Raw genomic sequence first — 25,926 nt, 5'->3', positions numbered from 1 at the left:
ACTAGCTGCCAGCTTTCTGATCGGCTTCTCCGCTGCTCGCTTCCAGCTCCAGCTCAAACTACCTGCTCCTGTAGTCTGTTCCAAGAAGCACAATCCAACACAGGGCAGACACACACACAGAAACTCACAAACATCATGGGCAATTTAGAGATGTCACGGCACTGAATCATGTTTTGGGCTGTATAAGGAAATGGGAACAGCTGGAGGAACCCTGACCTACGGGGGGGGGGGGGGGGCGGCAAACAACCTCCACACAGAACCAGCAGCAGGACTCAGGGCTTCCTGCTGGCTCTCAATGTTATGTACGGGGTTTTAGTTTGAAAGAATCAGCTGTGCCAGAGAACCATATCAACTCTTCTTCTACCTCATGGTATCCCGTAATTTCTATTATTAAAAAAAAATAAAAATATTCATTTTTAAATGAACTTTTCTGTACAGCATTTGTGTTCACAAAGTTTATTGTTAAGATATAAATAATAAGTTTGTTATGTCCTCTGTAAATGCAAATATTCCATTTTCAAGTCATTTACACTTGAAAAGAATTCTAAAATTTGAAAGTTAGGTTTGGGGACCAAGAACATTTTCATGAGAACACATACAAAAGCAGTAGAAAAATATTCAAAACAAAAAAAAAATAAATACAAACAACATGTCTTTAAGTGGAATGTTACATTGAAACATTTAAGCATAAATCTATGCACATAGATAGATACCTACTGACAGATACAAACACACAATCAGGCGCACATCTACATGAACACAGACAAATACATGAACATACAAAATACACACATTCTAATAGCATCAACATCTCTGCATCTGTCTCTTTCAGAGTGGAGCATTTTCACACAAGCACATATACACATAAAAATAATAATAAAAAGGTTTTTGACTTTGGCATAAGTCATCCACGCGTTTCAGATTCACAAAGCATCGGTACGAATCTAGAATCTGGAAGAAAATCTAAAATACTTCACCAGCTAAAATGTTTACTACCTGTTAGTAACAGCATTTATTTATTATTATTATTATCTTTCATGATTACCATTTGCATAGTGTAGCAAATTTTTCGCTAGAATGTTTTAAATATTTTAGTATACATAGTATTTGTGACTAAACATACAAAATTCAAACTGAAGCCAGCAGATTCCAAGGCCTTTACATGTTAATATAGTCACTTCACATATTTATAAAGGAGAGACTTTGCTGAAGCTCCAATTAACCTAATATTGTTGACCTGTTTAGAGTGCTTGTATGTATGTAATCAATGTTATGTTTCTGGGAGAGAACTGTCTTTTGCACAGGCCCAAATCCCAAGAATGCATGATAAAAATGAGAGAAAATAGGGGGTTGAATTTGTTGTTTATGTCACAATCGTGTCTGCAGTAGCCAGTAATAAATGTGTCATTAGAAATAGACGCAGTTAGTTAGAAAAGGCCTTTAGTTAGACAGTCCTTCCAAACACATCACGCTACTCCATCGGAGAAGAGAAATTAATGCTGCACATGTATATGATTTTTCAAGGAATGGTTTTTAAAACACTATTAGTTTAATATATAGGCAGGCATTTACCATCATCTACCATTTGAAAATATAAAAAACGAATATCAACACAATTTATTTATTTAACTGTTTACAAAGACATAGCTACACAGTATGGTCTCCTATAAAGCATGATTTGAAAATACTAATTTACTCCAGAGCAATCGATATATTAGGAAACATTTACAGTATAGCGCTTTGTTTGTGTTTTTTTATGTGCAGTTTCATCTGCAAAAAAATACTCGGGGCTTGTATCACAAAGCAAGATTTGTTGGTTAGCTAGATAACTTGTCAGATTTAAGGTTTAAATGGACTTTATCTTCGTTCACTTTCACTTACATTTAGCCCAGACTACCTTAAATCCGACGTGTTATGTAGCTAACAAACAAATCTCGCTGCATGATACAGGCACCAAGTAAACGCAGAAAATGCCAACACCAGAAATGGCCAATTACTGCATCAGTTCACTGTGTGTCTTAAACTACAAGTGTTTGCTCTGCTGTTCATCCACATTTCATAACTTTAAACAGAAACAAAACCCAAAACACATCTAAGCATCCTGGTTCCAAGTAGCCGAGCAGTCAGTCAGTGGCAAGCTAATGTTATTGAGGAAAAGCTTGAAATGTTAAAGCGTTTTGAATGGAATGGGGGGACAAAACATTACAAAAGCAACAGGTATGAAAGATCGACTTCAAGGTAAAGTGCCATATTTATTGTCGGATTTACCCATTTATTAGCTACTTAGTATTTATAAAACTGTGCTATTGTTATTTTCAGGTTTTTGAGTGTTTTGCAGGTGCGCCATGCTGGGCTGCTCCCTGCCTTGTACCTAAGGCCTCCGGTTTAGGCTCCGGACCCCCGGTGACCCTGAATTGAACAAGCGATTACAAAAGGTGAATGGATGGAGAGTTCTGCCCCAACCCCATGGTACCTGTGGTTTCGATAGCATGAATTTGTTCATCATGAGGTTTCTCAGGAACATGTTACAGGAGAACATAGAGTGTGTATATATATACACACATACATACACACATGCGCTGCAACAATACAAATGAAAAATAGTGGCAGTGACTACAGATCCTATAAACCATTATATTCACATATAACTGCATAGCAGGAGCAAAGCACTTTTATTGAAGTTATATAATCTAAACTACTGCTGATAGTAGGTCTCTGTAATTTTGGACAACAGCCAAACAACATTTAAAAGGACCTAACAGTCTTCCTGATCTGGCAAAAAGTTGGTTTATTGGCTGTCATTGTGAACAGCAGTTTATATTATTTGATGCACACCTCATAGTACTTGTCTGTTTGTGCTTCCTTCCTATCTTCTTTTAAAGACATCTTCCATTCTGGAAAATCAGCCCATCATTTAACGGTCTAGTTGTACGGGTCAGAATCCATCACGAGGAACAGTTCACCAGCTGCTTTCCAAGATGTGCAGGACTTAGCATCTTCAACAATGGAATATAGCGATTGTTACTTCCAAAAGCTGATTAAACTGTAAAATGGCTCAGATTTAAAGTCATACTTTCCTCCATTTGGTGTTGGGATTTCTGAGCACATCTTGGAATGATCATTGAGCACACTGACAACAGGGACACCTTCAGATCCCTGCACAAGTGACCATGATTAATTAGTGCTCAGTCTCAACATTACTCCCTCTTCAGGGTTCTGCCTTCCATCTTTAGCCGAAAGTGCTTCCACTAGGGCTTAATCAATGAGGAAGGTGTGCAGATAAATCTGTCTCTCAATCCACTCCACAAAGTGGGTTACGTTACTGTAGACTCCAGGTCCCAGGACTTTTGAAAAGCAAACTGACCCCCAGGAAGTCAGGCCATAGAGACTCCAGCGACCGTCCACTTCCTGACAGACCAGAGGACCTCCGCTGTCTCCCTGGGGAACAACATAGTTGGATAAATGCAATTTCACCATTATTCAGGTCAGTTTAGGTAATATTACCAGCACAGTTACAGCAGTCCCTGGTTTACAAACCAGAGGTGGACATTTAAGCTCCAGACTAAGATTTTGTTTCAACCAAGCAGTTGAGTATAGGAGTCACAGAGCGCTGTACTGGTTAGTTGAAACAAAATCTTGGTCTGCATTTGGTCTGTGGACCTGAAATGTCCATCTCTGTTGCAAACCCAGTCCATTGGTTACAAAGAGTCAATTTTTTTTTTATCCGTTTTGACATGAGACAAGTACAGTGTTGAATGACAGCAGAGGACCTCACCATGCAAGAGTCGACAGTTCCTGACTCATACCCGGCACACAGCATGCGGGACGTGATGGTCTTCATGTCAAAGTAAGACTGGCACTGGTTTAGGGAGATGATCCGCACCTCGCCTTCCTGCAGCTTGAAAGGCACTAGCCAAAGGATGATAAGATAGGACCTGTTAGCGGCAGGTGCATGTGGAGCGAAAAACCCTTTTGCTGCTGGTGCGTGTGGCCTGAGGACCCACTAGAGGCAGGTATGTGTGGAGCAAGGAACCGTTTAGCAGTAGGTGTGTATGGAGCGAGGAACCCGTTAGTGGCAGGTGCGTGTGGACTGAGGAACCCATTAGAGGCAGGTATGTGTGGCCTGAGGACCTATTAGAGGCAGGTATGTGTGGACCAAGGAACCCGTTAGCGGCAGGTGCATGTGGCCTGAGGACCCGCTAGAGGCAGGTATGTGTGGAGCAAGGAACCGTATAGCGGTAGGCGTGTATAGAGCGAGGAATCCGTTAGTTGCAGGTGCGTGTGGACCAAGGAACCCATTAGAGGCAGGTATGTGTGGCCTGAGGACCTATTAGAGGCAGGTATGTGTGGCCTGAGGACCCATTAGAAGCAGGTACGAAGGGCCGGGAACTCACTCCTGTTGCCCATGTGACCCCAGCCAGTGATGTAGCAGTAGGTATCTGGCTGGGGAAGCTGGTCTCGGTGGGGGAGGCACACCGGCCGCACGTAGCTGCTCTCCTCTACATCCTGGTCCAGCTCCACCACGCTGATGTCGTAGTCGACCACTGCACGGTTGTAGCGTGGATGCACAATGACCTTCTTAACCTTCCTGGTCTGCATGAAGGGGGATGGATGGTCCAGGTTGTTGATGCCTAACACCACCTTCCATGCGTCGGCACTCTCTCGCCTGGGGGGTATACACACAGAGTTCCCTGTAAAGACACTGGAGGCTCTTGCTCCGTTCCTGTAATCTTGTCTGCAAATCTGGAACAGTAAAAATCTTTAATAAGATCAGTAATTAAATACTAAAATTGTTCAGAAAGGACTATTATAGACAGTGCATAGATCTGATTTTAATCAAAATTTGTAATCATGTACGCCCAGTACGAGCTGAACCCCCATGTCATTTCATGCTACCCCTGGATTATCTAGAATGAGACGTTTTGTTCCATTTTGTCCTAAAACTTCTGTTGAGAGAATTTCAGCACTCTATCATGCTATTTTCTAGTCTTACTGTACTAGATTCTAGACTTACTGCACTTTGCAGTGACCCCTGAATACGTAAGATTATAACATTACGCGATGCAAGGAGGTTGGGGGACCCAAGGTGACATTCTGTCAAGGGAACCAGAATTTCTAGATACAGGCCTGGGAGTTACTTGCATTGAAAGACAAGGCCCTTTCTAACTACTCCTGGTTTTTAATTCTCAATTCCAGAGGAATATCTGTTACTATGAAAAACAATTACAGTAGATGGCATGAGGGCAAAACAAGGAAAAAGCAGGAAAAGATGAATTTAAATTTGTCCTGCAGAAAATATGACAAGGAACAGACCTATAAATGCTGGGTGACTTCATGACATGGTGACATGATGGGAACAAGACACAGAGCAGACATGGACAGCGCTGGGACGCACCCTTCGAAACAGTGGGCCACGGTGAGCGCCCACTTGTGGCCGATGAGCACACAGCCGCATATGTGGCCACTGGGGTCGCTCTGCAGGGAGCACTGCCAGGGCCAGCGGCCGGGCCGGCTGGTCCTCCCGCCCAGGATGCGCTTGGACATGCGCGCCGCAGGGCGCCGACCGCAGTCTGGGGGGGGTAGTTTCTGCAGGGTTAATTTTAACCAACCCACCTGTCCAGACTTTCTATGAAGCACACCAGATCTCTCAGCAATTTAACAAGGCAGAATCTGAGTGTTTACACATCTCGACATGTTGTAAAACGTAATTAGGCTGCCTGAGGGGTACCTTCTTTGGCACAACGGAGAGATACTCTTCTGCGCGAATGACAAGAATGCCTTAAGGAGAAAAAACATCACTTTTAGAGTTTTAGAATTCTGTTATGGAAACATTACATCATTAATGTTAATATCCATAATGTTCTACATCTGTACAGTAAATGCCATACAGATACACCTACCCTCGCTTCTCCAGCATCGCCTGCAGCGCAGACCCATTCCTGCGAGTCCAGTCAGGGTGAACATGGAGCCATCGCCTGCGGCCCAGCAGACCAGCCTGCTCCGGCACCATCTCCACGGCCGCGGGGATACTGCGGAGGAATAGCAGCCTGCCTTCAAATTTTACCTTAAAATTGTTAGATTCTTCATATTAAACAGTGTACTTTCAGTGGTCGTCAGGGTTCTCTTTTTAGAGCTATTTGCCAAATAGATTTAAGATTTTTTATCGATGGTGTGGTCGGGATTAGTGTTTCAACCCGATTAAAAAAAATTGTTTAACATCCCTATGTATAATACAATGCCTTCTCTTTTCCCCGTCCTCTGTTCATCAACACTTCAAATTCAACTTGTATTTGCTTGCAAGTAATATTTTTGTTGGAAATGAATAATCTGTACAGCACACTTTTAAGTTAAACCATTTAAAAAAATATATATATTAAAATATGGGTCATTCTCACGAACTTGAGAATTTTTTGGAAAAAAAAAGTTTTTATGTATCTATCAATCAAATTGTATGATAAGATGTATATTTTAGCTTGATTCTTGTTAGTTTTGTCATTTTTTTCTCATCTCAGAAACTCTTGCCCTGGAATTGATGAAATATTTTTATTTATTATGGAAATAAATGGTAATATAATAAACTACCTCAGAGGCAAAATTGACAGACAGTGAAGTTATCAGTAATGTGATAGCATACCAATAATGTAATAAATTTCACTGTTCTTAATGTAATAAGTTAATAATGAAACAACTGACCAAGAATGTAATAATCATTACATTTTTTTTCCTTCAACAAAAAATAGTTACTGGTTCAGAAATTGTATCACTGCATGTATTAGTGCACAATGGTTGCTTGATGGTTAAGGAAGCGCACTTGTAATTGAAAGATTGCAAGTTCGAATCCCTGACCAGCAAGGCACCACTGAGGTACCCTGAGCAAGGTACCGCCCCCAAGCACTGCTCCCTGGGCGCTGAATTAGCTGCCCCCTGCTATGTTACATATGGGTTAAATGCAGAGGACACATTTCGTTGTGGTGGGTCAACAATGACAACTAATCATTAAATTTCTATTGGGCAGTTGATACATTATTCACTTGTATTTGGAAAAATATGACATATTTGGCTGCAACAAGTGGTCCTCAAACTGATTTTAAAAATCTGATAAAATTTCCTTCTGGATAAAATCAATCAATCAATCAATCAATCAATCAGTCAGTCAGTCAGTCAGTCTGTCTAAATATGTTATGGTAATGGGTATTTCACAATGATGCATGAACTCCACCCTGTGTTAATTCTACATTGATTTGGGATTCAACATATAAATATTTATGATTGTAAATATTAGGTGCAATTAATCACGATTAATCACAATAAACCGTGATTGATGGGTTACTTTTTTTCAGATGATTTCCAACCCTACTCTGAATACACTCATGTGATTTATAAAGTGCAGTTTACAGTTTGTCCTCAGATTGCCAGTGGTCACAGTGCCAATGGTTTTATGTTTTGAGACACCTTTTTCTTATATGCTTATGTTTGCTCATAGCCTTGTTACTTAGCAACTATTCATTTTATAGTGACTGCCTACAATACATACCTTTTCATACATTATGGACTGAAAGTTGTATATGTGAAAATCTGGATAGTGAAATGCAGGATTTTTTGTTGCAGGAATGCATTTGATTGATGACTGATTGATTTAGTCATACATACTCAGCTGAAGGGCTGACATTAGGTCATTTTTATGTTTCCTCCGTGATCCACCAGGCTTTCACAAGGTTCTGGTAACATCAACAATTACTGAGGTATAAATGAAAAATTAATCTGCAGCTCCACCGCTGTTTCCTCAGCACATAAAATTAACAAAGCACTCATATTACCACCCATGTCACTGTTTCGTTCTTTGAAGCAGCAAACCCCATATACCTTGGTAAACACAAAAGCCATTTCTTCATTTATTTTGAGCGGCAATGCTCGTCAGGCTGTCATAGCTGTGATAACTCTTGAATGCCAATTTTGTCAGGTTACCACAGAAAAATGACAGCTGTCATATCATAACCCAGTTCTATGGCCCAGGGCAACACGTCCAGAAAAGCTCAGAGCCTGTGATGCAGCACAAGCTAATATTCACAAAATCAAACAATAAAGAGAGAGAGAGAGTGAGTCCAGGTAAAAAGCTGGTCCTTGAGATGGCAGCTGTGCCAAAGTGCTGATATAGCAGATATTCCAGGGTGCCAACTACTGACCTTACCCTAAACCCATCTGCTGGCACGCCAGGCGGCTCAGCTCCGGGTGCCAGTCATCTGCGCAGACCTGGTACTCAGACGCCGTCTTATGGACCGTCAGAAGCGACAGGGATGTGTTGGACAGAGACACTGCAAAGTGTGGGGGAACATGATTATTATCAATGCGAACGTGAACACACAATGACATCCTTCTAGGTGGAAATATTGCCAAGATGAAATTGGAGTCGTAAGGGCCGCTCACTCACCGCAGTCCCACTCGTCTGAGCTGTCAGAGCAGTGCTTCACGCCGTCGCACCACAACGTGCGATGCACACACTTGTGGTTATTGCACGGAAGCTCGTTATCACTGCACACAGCTGCAGGACAAGCAGTATGAAGGGTTAGCAGACGCGGCCAGGGGCCCCGTCTGAAAAGCGAGGATCCCCCCCCCCCCCCCCCAAGGACAGCACACGACCTTCCGCTGGCTGCATCTGACTGCTGCCACACTTACAGCAATTCCGCTCATCAGCCAGGTCAGTGCAGTCTGGGAATCCGTCACAAATCATTGAGTGCTTGATGCAGGCTTTGTTACCGGGACATTCCCACAATCCTCTCTCCTTACATCCTGGTAACAAGAAAGGTCATGGACTGAAAAGCAGGGCATGTTTTTCTCACTCTGACTGTGAGCTGTAATGATCACATATTGCACTCTAATGATAGATTCGAACTGCATCTTAGGCCAAAGGAAATAAAAAAATTGAAATGAATTTTTGTCCCGGGTAATCTGAAGAGCAGTGCTAACGGCAGCTCCAAATACACGGAGAAGACAAATGCAGCACATTTAATGCAGCATATTAAACATTTAGACTACTATTCTAATTTAGTTGGAAAGACACAACTCTGCATACATATGGAAAAATCAATCTTAAGACTGACAATAGAGGTGACAGTAAATTATGTTTCTATTTTTTATCTCTGAGAGGCGCCAGAGACACAGAACCGCACGGCTGTCCATGCTGACATTGACCACTGGCATCGTCGTCCCTCCAGAAGCAAAGAAGCGCCTCTCTTGCATATTAACGCTTGTCAGCCGGTGAGAGGGAGGGGGGCCAGCCAGCCATTAATCATCCGACGAATACAGGATGTCCTTCAGTAATGATATTAGTCTGGGTCACTGCTGCCACTGTCTCAATAACTTCTTTTCGAAGTTCATGTGTTTTACCTTTAAAAAGACTTTCTAGCCATCTAGTGCACAGTATTTGTCAGTAAACTCTAAATCTATTCATAGCCACAATAAATCCCATTAAAACAATGAAAGCACATTACTGCTCTGCTCAGCTATAAACACACTTTGGATACTGGACTGGGTTCCTCACTGATCTCTTGGGGGAAACACGAGATAATGAGTGATAGGCGTGACAACCCCCCCTCCTCTGGTCAGATGGCTGTGCGATGGTGCGTGACTCACCACAATTCTCCTCATCACTGTCGTCATCACAATCCAAGTGGCCATCGCACCTCTTGGAGGACAGAACACACCTTCCCGACCGGCACTTGAAGTGGCTGGGAGAACATTCTTCAGGGACAGAAACAGAAAATTCATAAGCTGAAATCCAAACGATGAGACCCTGCATCATAGGAGCTGTGATGTGAGTCGTAGTTCTACATAAAGGCTAAATGCTCCGAGGTCTCGTCTGCTGTCGCCTTGGAAACACTGGGGAAAATGTAATGATATAACAGCTCGATGTCAGCTGACCGTCCACGTCCAGGTCTGGGAGCAGACAGGTGGAATTTTCCTGTCCTTCCTCTGGGAACTGGGCGCAATCCGAGTGCTCTGGCCACTGCAATCCCACAATTCCCAGCACGGACTCACAGCGCTCCTTGGAATTCCGGCACAGAGACCTACAGAGGCACACGGACCCAGTGACAGACATGCATCGGGCTCCTCGCATGTTCTAAACACACAGCATGTGCTCAGCATAACCAAGTACAAATACATATTCTGGAATCTTTCTTCTTTATACACATTTTATTGCTGAAGTCAGCAGGAAACGGTAATGATTTGCTGAAGACAGCAGGATACGGTAATGATTATGATTTGCTGAAGACAGCAGGATACGGTAATGATTATGATTTGCTGGAGACAGCAGGATACGGTAATGATTTGCTGGAGACAGCAGGATACGGTAATGAGTTGCTGAAGACAGCAGGATACGGTAATGATTTGCTGAAGACAGCAGGATACGGTAATGATTTGCTGAAGACAGCAGGATACGGTAATGATTTGCTGGAGACAGCAGGATACGGTAATGATTTGCTGGAGACAGCAGGATACGGTAATGATTTGCTGGAGACAGCAGGATACGGTAATGATTTGCTGGAGACAGCAGGATACGGTAATGATTTGCTGAAGACAGCAGGATACGGTAATGATTTGCTGAAGACAGCAGGATACTGTAATGATTTGCTGAAGACAGCAGGATACGGTAATGAGTTGCTGAAGACAGCAGGATACGGTAATGATTTGCTGAAGCCAGCAGGATACGGTAATGATTTGCTGAAGACAGCAGGATACGGTAATGATTTGCTGAAGACAGGCATAGGCGAGCTCACCTGCAAGGGGGCACCTTCTGCTGGCTTTCAGGGTCACATTTGGGTACCAGCACAGTGCATGCAAAGAACATGAGGTACTTGTAGCAGTTGGTCTGCACCAGAGCAGGAAACAGGGAGGACTCCCAGCTGACGGAGGTCTCCTTCTGGGTCTGGTGACCCAGGTAGTTGGGGAAACTCGTGGTGTTGTATGGCAGGTTCATACACAGCTCCAGTGTAATGGCCTCACAGCGGCCTGAAAGGACAGGGTGAGGGAGCCAGCAAAGCGGAACAGAATGCTGTACAGGACATGCCTCTGCCTTCATACTTACTGCAGTTTGCTGTGCTGCTGCGGCTGTCGCACGTGCCACTGGCAGGACATCCCTGTGTGCAGGCACTGGCGATGCAGCTCGTGCTTCCCGCACCACACGCACTGTGACCTGCAGGGAGCAACTCACAGCTCAGGCCAACATAGCGGCTGCCGTCAATGTTCCGAAGACAGACACTGTCTGTCTCAGCTGGGTGCTGCTCTGGACAAAAGCTTGTGCCAAATAAATGAAGGTAAACTGTAAACGGAGACCCGCTGAAGGGTAGCCTGCTCACCCTGCAGGTCGCTGCAGTTTTCCTCATCGCTGCCATCCTTACAGTCCTCGTCGCCGTCACATCTGAAGGCGCTGGGGATGCACTGGCTGTTGCGGCACTCTAGGAGGCCCTGGCTCTTGCAGGCTGTGAAAACGTTTCACGCGTTTTAAATCAAGGGCATGTGAGAAAGTTGAGCCTGATCGAAAGGAAAACATGGTAATCCTGAAAGATTCTCTTGCACAGTATAGTGTATCTTTTTAATTAATGTACTGACCAAAAGGGCTGGTTATTACATATAACTGACCTAGACTATGTAAAATTTCAAGAATTTCCCTCAAACATCAATAAAGTTTCATCTTCTTATATGTCGTTTTCTATAAATGCAATTTTGACAAGCATGTATAAAAATCAAAAAACAAATGCATAGAGAGAGACTTACGACAGGTAATGGATTTTGCATTGAACATTTTATGGAGAGATTATGGTTTACCACTACAGCCCTGTCAGTACTGTCCCTTTGCACAGGCTAGTGTCGAAAACCCAACTCACAGCAGTTGACTTCATCGCTCTTGTCCAAGCAGTCGTGGTCGCCATCGCACAGCCAGTCCCTGGTGATGCAGCGGCCATCTCCGCACCGATGCTCTCTATCGGGGTCACACACTGCAAAGTAACCCAGCAGGTGGGTGAGCGGAGCTGCATGCAAGGCAGCCGGACATAGGGGGCTCAGGCCTGACAGTCTGACTTACAGCTCACACTACAGCTACTACAGCATGTTGTCTGAAGACGACTCAGCAGTGAAAGGACAGACATTTTAAATTTAAAACCAATAGGATACATTTATAAGTTTGGAAAGGCTCCTTAAAAATAACCAAGTACTTCTTACACAACAATGGGAAGTTGCTACTGATTTGATCTACCAGGCAAAAGCCCAAACAGGGCAAGTTCTTTTTGTGCAGAATATACTTGCATGTACGGATGGGCCCATTTTGGGCTCTATATGACAAAAGAGACCAAGATACCAGATGAGCAGACACAGAGTCACAGCCTCATGCCAGGATGAGCACTAAGTCAGGTTATAAGCATTAATGAAAAATAAAGAATTTTATTTTATTATATAATTTTAAAATATATTTTATTACTTATCTCATAGTTCTGAATGGAGGGGGGCTGAATGTGCTGAGGTTCATTAATATACGTAATGGACAGAAGTTCTGGTTGCTTGCTTCCTGGGCCTGTCCCAGAATGGTATACAACTCCTGTTTTGACGGTTGCTGGTTCGCATCCCGTGGCCAGCACAGTAAACATATCACCCCTGGGCCCCTGAACAAGGCCCTTCATTCCCCCCAAACCGCTCCAGGAATGCCAGGTAAACGTCTGACTCTGTGCTTAGACCTCATCTGCATAAGTCTGTCTCTCTCTTAGGAGAAGACGACTGGGTTTTAAGGACACTCACCACACTGTTGCTCGTCGCTCAGATCCCCGCAGTCATCATAACCGTCACACACAAAGCTGGGACTGAGGCAGCGTCCCGTTCCACAGTGAAACTGCTCCCCACTGCAGCCTACGACCGGGGGGATGGACACTGGTTACACATACATTCACAGCTCAGTGCAAGAAAAAGCGCAGTCTGACTCATTCAATACGCAGCAAAGTCTGTCAATGTTAATTAGAAGCACATTCTACCAACATCAAGCTTCTCCTAGCAACCATGATAACTGTCAAAGACAACCATGTGAGAATATGTAAAATATGGAGTGATGACCAGCATGTGGGTCCATTTGTGATGTGCTTAATGGAAACTTCTGAAAATTCAACTTTAAGCGGTGTTTGACAAAGGACTTTCTGACAATTTGACAAAGGACTTTCTGAATACAGCTGCTTTCACTGCCATATCTGATACCTGCAGCTAGGCACTCTGAAAGCTGGGAGTACATGCAGGTAGATATTCTGAAAGCTGGGAGTACCTGCAGGTAGATATTATGAAAGCTGGGAGTACCTGCAGGTAGATATTCTGAAAGCTGGGAGTACCTGCAGGTAGATATTCTGAAAGCTGGTTTGCTGCTCTGGTTTAACAAAGGTCCTGATGTCCCACCTCAGACTGCCAGGGTTCCAAACCCAGTGCTCCAAGTTTTCACCACTCAATGGAAACTCACCAAAGGCTTTATGGTCCTGTCAAGTGACTTTTGAGTGGAGCTTGCCTTGCCGGCATTGCACAGTGTAACAAGAAATAATTATAGTACCAAAGCTGACATTTAGAACAATGAATATAATTTTCAGCAAATACCAGCTATTGCTGAGCTGTCAAGCCAAATCTTCCCCTATTTGCACAAAGACTGCTCCAAACCCCACTGCTGCTCACTATATTTTTTCTTTGAATATTTGGAGAACCGTCAATAGCTGGATTTCACTGTACAGAGGCACGCATCACGTGGAGTGAACATTTTCAGCCACCTTCCCTAGTGAGTAAGAAGAATCTTACAGCTGTCTCGCTATGTGAGCTTGGCCCCATCTCGGCGGCGGCGACTTACGGCAGTCAGCTTCATCACTCCAGTCATCGCAGTCATTGTACCCATTACACACCAGTTTCCCAGGGACACAGATTCCAGTAGCACACAGGAAATTGTCTCGCCCACCACACAGAGCTATGTAAGCAGGCAGAAATGAACAGAAGCAGGAAAATGTCAGTCTGGCTCCCTGAACCTATACAGGCAAACAAAAATGAAAATGCTGAATATGAGGCAGAGGGCATTATTCCGCATCATGCAGCATGCAACATAGGAAGTAGTGACACAGAGACAGAGAGAGCAAAGACAAACAGAGAGAGTAGAGACAGAGACATACAGAGAGAGCAGAGACAGAGACATACAGAGAGACAGAGAGAGCAGAGACATACAGAGAGACAGAGAGAGCAGAGACATACAGAGAGACAGAGAGAGCAGAGACATACAGAGAGAGCAGAGACAGAGACATACAAAGAGAGCAGAGAGAGCAGAGACATACAGAGAGAGCAGAGACAGAGACATACAGAGAGAGCAGAGAGACATACAGAGAGAGAGAGAGCAGAGACAGAGACATACAGAGAGAGCAGAGAGAGACATACAGAGAGAGAGAGAGAGAGCAGAGACATACAGAGAGAGACAGAGAGAGCAGAGACAGAGATATACAGACACAGGAGATATACAGAGATATACAGAGAGCAGAGACAGACACAGAGGGTGCTTTTCCACTGCACAAAGTACCATACTTTTGTTATGGTACTTTCCCTTTTCCATTGACTTCCAGCTGAGTACCAATACCAGTACCAGTACCAGTACCAAAAAATTCAGTTCTGAAAGTGCCAAACCAGCTGGGGCGCTTTGCTACTTCAATACTCTGGGGTGGGACTTGAAATGCTTTCTTTGTCTATTGGTTATGCAAATAGCCTGCCGCTGAAACACAATACAAACGGTGCCTTGAAGAGTTGTGAAAACAATGAATTAAGTGGAAAAAAAAAACAAAATATACAACAAAAAGATCAAGGTGGCATGACAAATTTAAAAAGTTTTTTCTTTATTATTCTAGGATGTGCTTAAATATACTAGGATCCTAGAAATGTGATTTTGTGGTAAAAAAAAATATTGGGGAATTTATAAAAGAAAGAGCAGCTCATAAATCTCTCACAAAACTGTCTACGAGTGATTTAAACGGCAAGGATGAAATGATTATGATTGTCTCTGAGAATGCATGCAGCGCTCATGCAAAAGCAGCGGAGGTAAAACTTTAAACTGATTTTTAAAACATATATTAGATGCTCTATAAAAGGAATAATAATTTAAATGGCAAAGCTTGCCAAGTTATATGTGTGCTGTCCTAGTATAAACAAAATACTTTTTAAATTTCTTGTTATGCTATCCTGATCTTTTTGTTGTATCTGTTCTTCCGACCAGATCACAATGCATACATACATATTTATCGTTGTTTTCATATTGTTTTTGCATATTGTTTCAGAGGCAGGCTATTTGCATAACCAATTGACAAAGAAAGTGTTTCAAGTCAAACCCTAAAGTACCGACGTACCAAAGAAGTACCCCAGTTGGTTTGGCACTTTTGGTACTGGAATTTTTCGCACTGCTACTCTACCGGAAGTCAATGGAAAAGCGAAAGTGTGGTGGAAAAGCACCCAAAGAGAGCAGAGAGAGACACAGAGATGTAGCGAGAGCAGAGAGACAAAGAGATGTAGAGAGAGACGCAGAGATATAGACAGAGCAGAGAGAGACACAGAGATGTAGAGAGAGCAGGGAGACAAAGAGATGTAGAGAGAGCAGAGAGACAAAGAGATGTAGAGAGAGACACAGATGTAGAGAGAGCAGAGAGAGACACAGATGTAGAGAGAGCAGAGAGAGACACAGATGTAGAGAGAGCAGAGAGAGACATAGAGATGTAGAGAGAGCAGAAAGAGACACTGAGATGTAGAGAGAGCAGAGAGACAAAGAGATGTAGAGAGAGCAGAGAGACAAAGAGAGAGACACAGATGTAGAGAGAGCAGAGAGAGACACAGATGTAGAGAGAGCAGAGAGAGACACAGATGTAGAGAGAGCAGAGAGAGACACTGAGATGTAGAGAGAGCAGAGAGAGACACAGAGATATAGCGAGAGCAGAGAGAGACACAGAGATATAGAGAGAGCAGAGAGAGACACTGAGATGTAGAGAGAGCAGAGAGAGACACAGAGATATAGAGAGAGCAGAGAGAGACACTGAGATGTAGAGAGAGCAGAGAGACAAAGAGATGTGTCGTTTTTTCAAGCAACATGCAAGAGAGCATTCATTCAGGATGTTTAGCATTACTCCTCATTTGCATCCCTTGATAGCAGTGTTTCTAACCAGTCCTTGGGGACCCCCACAGTCCAGGTGGAGTGCCTGGCTAAGAGATGAGGGGGAGCAAAAATGTGGACCATCTAGGGGTCTCCGAGGAACTGGTTGAGAACCACTGCTTTATAGCGACCAAGTGATTTAATGATCTAAACCCTAATGTGAAGCAGCACAAGGCCATTCATTCGGCTCACTGCATCGCTGTTACTTACAGGGCTTGCCCTTGACGTGTCGCGGGCTGTAGCACACAGCACTGCCACTGTTTCCGGCTGCAGACTGGTTGCTGAACTGTGAGCAGCGGAGGAAGTCAGGCCAGGAGGCATTGAACATCTGCAGGACGGGTTCACAGCCGTCCCGCGCTGCCTCGCAGAACGACATGCAGGGGAAGATCAGCCGCCTGGGGGCGGTGAAGAGGCCAGGCCAAGACAACCCGTGTTTGCGTCAATATGTTCGGGATCATGCTGTCAACCGCATCATCTTGGCGAGGAACATGCAGCTGGTTCATGTGAAAATTATTCTGTTTGCCTCTTCAATCTTATTCTTTACAAAGGATATTATTTTTCCAAGTATACCTATAACAACGAAGTAATAATCTCTATGGCTATACGGCCGCCCCTTCTGGTGGCTGCTCGGAGAGCTGGAAATGAGAGAGGTTGCAGGACCTGCACACCTACCTCTCTTCTCCCTCAGTGACACATTCTGGGAGTGCCAGGCTGCAGCCAAAAAGCATGATGTGTCGGTAGCAACTGAGGCGGTTCAGGTAGCTGAAGAACTTGAGGAACATGTCCACCTCGACACTCTTGACGATGACTCTGCGGGAGAACACACTGGTCCGGTTGTATGGCAGCATGTGGCACTGGCTCTGGCTAATATCCGAACAGACGTCTGCAGGTGAGAGGGATACCAGTGCTCAGCAATATTCCTCACAAAGCAGAAGCACTTCGGGGAATGGACAGAATGAAGTGGGGATGGAAACACCATTATCCCTTTACAATGCATTCCTTTTTTTTTTAACCTTGCCTTGTATTCTATTCTAGTCATTTTATTTTTATCTGCTTGTAAATTTATTGTGTATTTTATATTCTCCATTGCGGCTATCTTCTCTCTAAGAGCTACCAAACAAAGTCTCTTTGCATGAATACAGTGGTAAAGTCTTATCTGATCATGTCCTTATAGCATCTTCAAAGGACACAAAACATCACCCAAAACACAGCACTGTTATTTAACACATATGCCACATTTATAACCCGTACAACTCTTTAATACCGAGTATCTTATGTACCTACAAATAAAATTGTCAAATGACACATAATAGTAATTACAGTCAAACCTCGGATTGCGAGTAACTTGGTTTGAAAGTGTTTGTAAATAAATTTTAACTTGATAAACAAGCGAGGTCTTGCAATACGAGTATTACATATACGCTTTGTCTGCCGAGCGTCACGTGATCACAACTGAGCCGATGGTTCTTCTCTCTCTCACTGCGGGATTGTGGGTAATCGTCTCCCATGCTTGTCTCAGTCGGCGTGCCTCACTTATATAGTCAAAATTTAGTAGAAAAGCACAACCCGAATAAGGGCGTAGCAGCGCGAACGATGAATCTGTTTAATGACAATGCAATGTTTACATTTCTGCGAAATCGAAAATGAGACAAAAGCGGCTGTCATTGGATAGGTTCCTTGTTAAAGTCACACAAAAAGATTCCAGTGAGCCAATAGATTCCGTTAGTTATAGTGAAAGTCGTTCTACAAAATAACCCTCCTCTTCTCCTCTGTCTCGTCTCCCTCACACCATCCACGATTCTTTTCAAAGGTAAAGTGCAAGTTACTTTGTTTTATGTATTTTTACTTTATATTGTGTATTAATATTTTTTTATGAATATTTTTGGGTTGTGGAATGAATCATCTGAGTTTCCATTATTTCTAATGGGAAAATTTGCTTTGATATACGAGTGCTTTGGATTACGAGCACGTTTCTGGAACGAATTATGCTCACAATCCAAGGATTTACTGTATTTTAATATTGTATATTGAAGCAAACCATTGTTTGATAAGTAAACTATCCTGGTTTTAGAAACGAGCTGCATTGGCTGAACATTATGCACAATATTACATGTCTGCCAAATGTCAGTTTAAGTCAGAAATACGGAAATAAACGTGGTGCAATGAGGTAATAAATCTTCAGTGGTGTTTGGTTCCGACCGATTTTATTATGCTTGAGTTAATGATCCCTGGAAACCCATTTAGTTCATTTATTGACATTTCCCTACCCAAGGTAACATGCATGAATAAATGTGAGACTATTAAGACAATCTTAGTGTAATTTAGTGGGCTAAATTGACCTTGATAATGGTCCTTCTTAGTAGGTCAAAAGTGAGAAGCCGTAATCCACTGTCATAAAATGGTTTCATAATGATCCATTGGAATATTGTTTTGACGGAAAGTTGAAGACATGATAACATTCATGAAGTTCTCTGGCTTTCTTTTGGTAATTGTATACAAAACTATATATGTCATTCTTTAGATGGCTCTGAAGATGTGTGCATAATATCTGTCAAATAAGGAGTGTTTGCTTGTAGACCACTAGCCTGCTGAGATATTTCATAAAGGGTGTCTCCTGTACTTTAAACCCACATCCTGAGACTAGAGTCAGTGTGAAACAGTCATTGTCTCTCTGCCGCTTCATTATAATTCCTCAGCTTCTATGACCTCCACAGCCAGGGAATATTTGGGCATATTTGCTTAATGATTTATCTTTATAGTGTTTGGATAGTCTGATGAGAGTGCTGTGATGTACTCTTCAGTGAGGTCAAGCTCTAAGGACGAGTGCAGCACCATATCAGAATTCCAGTCACTTCTTGCATCCTCGAGAAGGACATGTTCTGAGAATGTAATGCACCCAGCGCCGCCCAAATTACACCGGTGCCTAATGTTGCGGTTACTTAAAACACCGATTCATCTGTGTGCAGTCAGAATAGAAGAATATGCTATATATACGGTACCCTGAAATAAATCACTGTGTGATACCCCAACGGGAACCAGAACATTAGCGGAACTTCTTAGGGTTTTCTCACCCTTATCCATGTTGAGATCCATTGCCTGCGGTGTTGTGTCTGACCACAGTGGACTGAGAGTGGACAGTGATGTCACCCAGCTGGGGACAGCAGTGGTGGGGACATCGGGGGTGGCAGTGAGGGTGGGGGGCCGGAATGTGGGGCTGCTGGAGTTCCGGGAGCGAGGCTTCAGGTGACCCATGCCCTGGGTGATGGGGTCACGGGTGCTGCGATCCGGCCCAGCGGGAGAGGCCTGTGGCCCCAAGCTGAAGCCTGTGAGGGGCAGATCTGTCCCAGGGGCCTCTTTGCTGGCGGGAAGGGGGTGCGTCTCCCCAGACTGCAGAACACCATTTCCTATTGTACCTGTATTTAGAGGGGCAGAACATGTTCACTAAAATACCACCAAAGCAAATTCGCAGGGACTGAAGATACACAACACTTATGTCAAAGGAAATATTTCCAAGGAAATCAGTTTCAAAGTCTTGGGATTGCTAACAGGAAATCCATCCTTACATCTTCCAATAATGGTCCATCTCTCCCTTAAACACTTACAGTATCCTGGAGTCAGGGTTGTGCAGGGTCACAAGGTCACGTGACAAGGGTACAATGGCCAGCATGCTAGTCCACTGTAGTCCACACACACCTAATAAAATACTATGGGCAACTGAGAGATGCCTTATACGCCAATTAAAGGAGCAAACTGGACCCCCCCCAAAGGAAAGCCAGATGACTTGGGGAGAACACATTATGAAACAAAGGAGGATTCACATCCCCAGCCCTGGAGGTGTGAGACTATAACCCTCGCACTAAGCCACTGAGCCACCCTTTATTCTAAATATAAAGGCATCAGCAACTGTGTCTAAAATCACCAGAGGCTAAAGCAAGATATTTATAAATAACACATCATATAAGCCTGAAAGACCGGCAGCCTCACTGTCTGCATGTGCTGAACTGGACCCCTGCTGTGTGGTTCCCCTGCTTCTCTGACTCTCCCTCAAAATACAGCAGAAGTATCTGCTTTTGTGCCTGGAGGATCTAAGCCATAGGACTTTTCACAAATATGCACGAAAAGTATGTATTTAAGACTGAACACACACACCTGCACATACAGATACAGACTCAATGAACATTGACCAGGTTTGTATTTTTCCGGTATTTATTTATCAGTTTCTTTTTTTATCTTTCTTTATTTACTTCTTATGTGTCCTTTCATACTCATTGATATGTTGTACAGCACTCTGTGTTTTTGAATGTGCTTAATAAATAAACTGATTTGACTGAAATTTGTAGCTTGAAAAAAAAAGGTAACTGAAGATTCCCTCCATTTCAGGGATTTGATCACAGTGAGCCCCAGATGTGGACTAAGCAGACTTCTGGCAGATGAATGCAGAGAGTGGTCATGCTGTAGCCACACAGCTCATTGTTCCTGACACACCAAGGAGCTGCGCAGCTCTTTAGATACAAGCAGCCTGACTGGGGCATCTGTGCTCCCCTGCGGGGCAGCTGACCTCAGCGCACCTTCTGATAAATGCCTGCAGCTGCCGTGCTGTAAACTCATTCAGCTTTACTACCCAGGGAGTTGAAAGAGGTCAAAACTCTGCAAGCGTAAAATTAGCGTATGTCCTGCTGGGGGCTGCCAGCGTCTGGATGCTGCTTCCACTGTGCTTATAGGAACCCCCCCCCCCCGCGCATTGTGGTGAATTAACACTTCGCCGTATCTTGAAAAACCACTCACGTTACTTAACAAAGGCACGTTCTACGCCTCCTTTGGTTGGCTGAGCCTCATTCAGCGTCATCTTGGAAATGTGCGCTTTGCGTCAGTTTTTAAAGTTTTATTTGTTCTTTTTGTGACTCATAGGACTCCAGCGACATAATTAGGGATCCGTAGCCTACATTTCAATCATCCAGCTCGGTGCCATCTGTGGATGACAGCAAAGGAAACGGGGGAGTTGCATCTGCAGGGTAACACACGAGCAGCGGCCAATACAGCCAAGTGCTACTGAACACAGCGGCTCACCCTTACTAGGCAAAATGCTGCTTTCTCTACTATTTATTAATGGTTGAAATGGACGCCCGTTACATATTACCTTACAACTGGAAATAATCCATCTATCCATCTTCCATAACTGTTTATCCAATACAGGAGCCTGCAAGCGATCCCAGGCAGCACAGGGAAGCAGGCAGGGGACAGCAAACCACGCCACAAAGCCTCACACTATGCTGGATCCAGAGACGCCGATTAATTCAAGTGCATGGTGCCACATGAAAAGTTTGCACACACATGGGGGGGGGGGGGGGATTCAAACCCCCTCCCCTGGGGTGTAAAGCAGCACTATAACCATCTTAAATTCGTGTTTAATGCACGTGTAGCATGCAGGCTATCTGTCGCTCAGTGTCAGCAGATGCAGTCACCATGCATATTCCTGACCAGGTGGGGTACTGAAAGAGCAAATTCACACATCTGAGCACCTCTCAGCAAAGCCAAAGGCCAGTGTTCAGCACAGATAGGCTGCTTATGATGGCTCATCCACCCTCATGAGCTCCGAAACTTAAATACAACCAAAGGATTTTTCAAAGTGGAACTAACCCACAAAGGGGAGACAGTCACCATCTCGATCTGGAAAATAGCGACGCACTTTAAAATGTTCTGGCAACTGCACAGAGAGGTACTGTCATACATATTTGGAAAAAGTAAGAGAAAATAATACATTTCATTTGTCAGTATGAGTATATGGTCAATGATTTATCTATAAATGTGTCTCTGCTTGTTAGCATCAGTCTATGGGCAAAACTACTGGAATATTAAAGCCTGCGTATCTTCCACCACCCACTAACACGTGGGAGGACAAAAAAATGACTCTGGGATGACAAAGCAACAAAGCACTGATGGTATTTTGGTTCGATGAATGTTTAAACCCAATATACGCAGATCCTGACGCAGAAAGCTTTTAATACTTTTAATCAGCAGAATCTGATTCTACTTCCTGTCCTGTCTAGGCAAAACTATAATGGTTCATTTGTATATATTTGAATTTTAAAAGACAATCATTCACAAAAACATTGGTGTGTTAACGTGAGTATTATGTGTTTCCCATTCATTTGGTCAAAGTGGGAGGATTTGAGTTTTTATGACGACAGTATTAAGAGAATGAGTGCAAGGACATAAGCATGCCTATTGGTGCATGCCTATTGGTAATTGCCTTGGATTTTGATCAACATGGTGAACAAAAGGCTGCAAGTAGGTAAACATAATAGTCCCAAAAACAACAAAACAACCACAATATGCAAACTAAGGCGTGAGAAGGAAAAGCGGGCTGACTCACCGTTAAGTGCCAAGCAGATAAGCAGCAAGCAGAGAAGGGCGCACGTACAGGGCATCAGGATGACGAGCAGCAGTCGGAGGTACCTGACTGATCCCAGCTTTTGAGAGCAAACGTCCCCCATATTGTCCTCATCTGTCCCCAACACCTGTTTCAGGCAGCCGGCAGTGCAGCAAAAACTGTCAAACTATCACATAAAACACTTAGACCTTAGTACATGGTCAGCTTACCTACGTATACGGGTTAATGCACGTAGATACACTAACAGCGCACGATGCAGCGTTCATGTTCAGCGGCTATATTAAGGTACAAACGGATGTTTGAAAGAATCAGAAACCATAAATAAGACACCGTGACAGAATGTTATACAAGGCACTGCCAACATGTTAATTGTCCTTGATAATAATAAAGACCTGTGACCCAACACGAATTGCTCCCTGACGTGCTGTCGCCGGTTATTTTGAACTACATTTGACCATGATTACGGATGAGGACACCATAATTACAACATTTATGATACCAGCATTTCATCTCGCACTACTACTACCATCATCATCATTTAAAAATATTGACTGTAATTATAAAACAAAATAAACAATACTCAAATATGGGCGTGATACACTACTCCACAGCAGAATATTATGCGCCTGCGGTGACGGTATGCACAACGTGCTGATCTGCTCAGAAGACCTCAGTTTGGATAGGACATCTTACCTGGCAGCAGAGCCACGGCTACAAACCGGTGCCTCCTGAAGCCGGCTGATTAAATCAACCTGCGGGACAGCATCGACTCCCTAACAATTTCACAATGAATGACTACTTTTCAAACTTAAGCTTAGGAGAGCCGATAATAGACAGCTCGGGCTTACAGAATAGCGTCCGACCCGCCCCATCATAAGGACTTTTAGACGGGACCTCTCCATCGCTCCGCCCCAGGGTCCTAGCGCTGCGTTTCCAGGATTCTCCACCGTGCAGTCTCTTTATGCGTTAATCCATGTAAATGTGCTATCATTGTTCAGATTTTCCTTCCATTCATAAATAACTACAGTAGAATCGGCTAAAATATACGCGATTGTACATTTGTCATGCGTTAGCGTTTACTTGGGACATGACTCGTAACGGAGTATAGAGAAAGAAAGGTAGATCTGTTAGACTTAGGCAGTTAGCGTCCCAGCTTTTCCTATCCTATAGGAAATTATTTCGTTATTTTAATATGCCGATTTTTTGAGTTTAAACCAAGTGTCGGGTTTTGTTGAGTAACTTCTTCCGACTGCGCTAGGACCCAGTCTGCAAACGGGTCGCAGATGCAGACAGCCTGGGGGACCATGGTCTCTGCCTATTTATAACCAGGTATTTGTTAACTTCAGATTTTCCATTCCAGTGCCGGTGGTACTGTAATGAATGGGGGATCTGAAATCTCATCTTCGGAAGAAGTTTATTTTTAACCTTCTCGGGCAAGCAGAGACCACGTATCTTCTCTGGGTGTGAGGAGAAGGCGCAGTGCCGGAGTGGGAAAAACGGTTTCACACTTCAGATCTTAAAATAGTCATTACAGATAATCCCAGTGCATTCGTCAGCTCTAGCAGGCAGCGTAATATTGAAACACGACCTGCATGAATCTGTTACTGCTATCAAATTACAGCAAACATCTGACACGCAGGTACAGTTTCCGCTACGGGGATATGCACTTATCCAGTCTATGGTTAGACTATAATACAGCTGCAGGCACTTTTCAAGAAACAGAGAATATACATGCGAAACAGGCACAATCCTTTATCCGCGTGCCGAGTGTAGTTAAGAGCCTAATGGGAACCAATATGTAAAACAGTGTGATATAACATCGTGCTTCGAGGGTAGGGTCAGACACTCAACGCCTTCCAGGTCGCTGCGATGGTCCGGTCTGACGGACAGCACTTTCCTGAGCGCCCCGGGGTTCGGGTCTGACCGCCCGCACATTCCTGGGCGCCCCGGGGTTCGGATCTAATTCTCAACCCTTTATTTCCTCACCATGTAATTACAGCACCGCTGATGTTCGACTTATTTTTGCGCACCCCGGGGTTCAGGTCTGACACCTGGCAGCTCTCTACCCAGCTAGTGCGACACAAACATAAACTTCGCGGTCAGGTTATAACTCTTATTCGGAAGGAAGGGCTTGGAGCAGACCGAGTACAAAATGCTGAAAAACAATTGTTCTGTAATAAACACAAAATTAACAGAAAAGCACAAATCGGCGCATACATTTCTTATAGCGTGAAATGTATACTGGCTAGATTATATATTGGACCGTAAACGAGTAATAACGGAGCACTTTCTATTCACCGTATTTTAAGAAACATAACATCTCACTTCGTAGTACAACAACGTGCTTGCCCTTACCCCGTTAGTGAAGCCAACTTGTGAACATTGTTGTTCAGAGTTCAATGAGGAAAACTGTTGCATGGACAGCATGACCAGGTACTTCTCATGTCCGTAGTGCACTTTCACTTCTGGCCGCTTCCTTCTCACGGACTTTCAAATGGAGCGGACACTTTCAGACATACTACTGTTTGCTCTCCTCCAGTAGTTTACGTTAAGAACTCAGGGGTCTCATCAGCCAACATTGTTGAAAAGCTCCACCTTCAAAATTAACGATTTTAGACCCAACCCACACAGTTTCCCATTCAGGGATACAAAGAAATCAAAAGTAGCCTGCAAGGAATTTATAACTGCCACCAATCATAATTCAGTTCCTATAATCCAGATTCTGGAAGGTTGAAGCCAGTCCACTGAATTAACCCAAATATTCAAAACACATTGGAAGTAAGCAAAGTCGTTAAGATCAAAGTGCATTTTTCTGTGTTCCATTTGCATGGTACCATTTTTGATTATGTTTGCAGGCAAAATTTGTTAATCTGATCTAATCAGTTTATTAAGACTCTTACTCAAGAATCTTAATTTTCGCTTCCTCTTTTTGGAGACATACTAATCTTGAAGTAATGATGATCTCTTTATGACCTTGCCAAGGGGTTTAAGTCTGACCCTGGGGAACTTAAAGACTGAACACAACACATGAGGAATTTGATATGACAAATTAGAGTGCTTCTGGTAAATGATGCAGAAACAATGAAATCACATTCTCGGCCATTTCCTCCATTATAAACAGCTGAAAAAGTACTGGATTAAGACAGGAGAAATAGCCTTTTCAAGAGACCACATTTTAGGTTTTTATGGAGGAAAAAAAATCCAAAACTTGAAAAAAAACTTGAAATGAAAAACTTGCATTGCATTTGTTTAATGGTGATCTAAATCAAAACGTTAAATCTACTGAGAAAACTGACACCACCACAAAGGAAACGTGTCATCTTTGTAATCTTCAATTAAAGATTGCATTAGA

General features: G+C 43.5%; 1 protein-coding gene across 9 annotated transcripts; it reads right to left on the bottom strand.

Moving 5' to 3' along the window:
* Positions 1-440: 440 nt before the first annotated feature.
* On the bottom strand, positions 441-25,301 carry corin (corin, serine peptidase). 9 transcript variants are annotated; one of them, XM_072697772.1, is made up of 22 exons: positions 24,930-25,301; positions 22,557-22,701; positions 19,255-19,596; positions 16,856-17,066; positions 16,394-16,578; positions 13,862-13,975; positions 12,787-12,894; positions 11,883-11,993; positions 11,355-11,477; positions 11,084-11,191; positions 10,776-11,007; positions 9,919-10,064; positions 9,631-9,738; positions 8,674-8,787; positions 8,429-8,539; positions 8,189-8,312; positions 5,901-6,029; positions 5,729-5,778; positions 5,396-5,570; positions 4,395-4,666; positions 3,776-3,909; positions 441-3,438 (listed from the first exon to the last, which is right to left on the bottom strand). In XM_072697772.1, the coding sequence occupies exons 1-22, from the start codon at positions 24,999-25,001 to the stop codon at positions 3,256-3,258; spliced, it is 3,297 nt and encodes a 1,098-aa protein (XP_072553873.1). In that variant the 5' UTR covers positions 25,002-25,301; the 3' UTR covers positions 441-3,255. The 9 variants fall into 9 exon arrangements, with proteins under 9 accessions (XP_072553873.1, XP_072553877.1, XP_072553875.1 ...); XM_072697776.1 differs by having other exon boundaries at positions 22,640-22,701; positions 24,930-25,300; XM_072697774.1 differs by lacking the exon at positions 24,930-25,301 and adding an exon at positions 23,268-24,905 and having other exon boundaries at positions 22,557-22,740.
* Positions 25,302-25,926: the final 625 nt, after the last annotated feature.

The sequence above is a fragment of the Paramormyrops kingsleyae genome, chromosome 12 (genome assembly GCF_048594095.1).
Source record: "Paramormyrops kingsleyae isolate MSU_618 chromosome 12, PKINGS_0.4, whole genome shotgun sequence".
NCBI classification, from domain to species: domain Eukaryota; kingdom Metazoa; phylum Chordata; class Actinopteri; order Osteoglossiformes; family Mormyridae; genus Paramormyrops; species Paramormyrops kingsleyae.
Note: the sequence above shows the minus strand (reverse complement) of the source record. Positions and strands in the feature narration are given on the sequence as shown.

Bases quoted from the DNA above. Each gene is read 5' to 3' on its own strand.
- corin (XM_072697772.1), bottom strand. From the start codon at position 25,001: ATGCTGTCCATGCAACAGTTTTCCTCATTGAACTCTGAACAACAATGT. The intron at 19,597-22,556 runs GTGAGTCAGCCC...CTCTAAATACAG, and splicing joins TATCTGCTTGGCACTTAACG to GTACAATAGGAAATGGTGTT. The intron at 11,478-11,882 runs GTGAGTTGGGTT...ACGTTTTCACAG, and splicing joins GAGCGATGAAGTCAACTGCT to CCTGCAAGAGCCAGGGCCTC.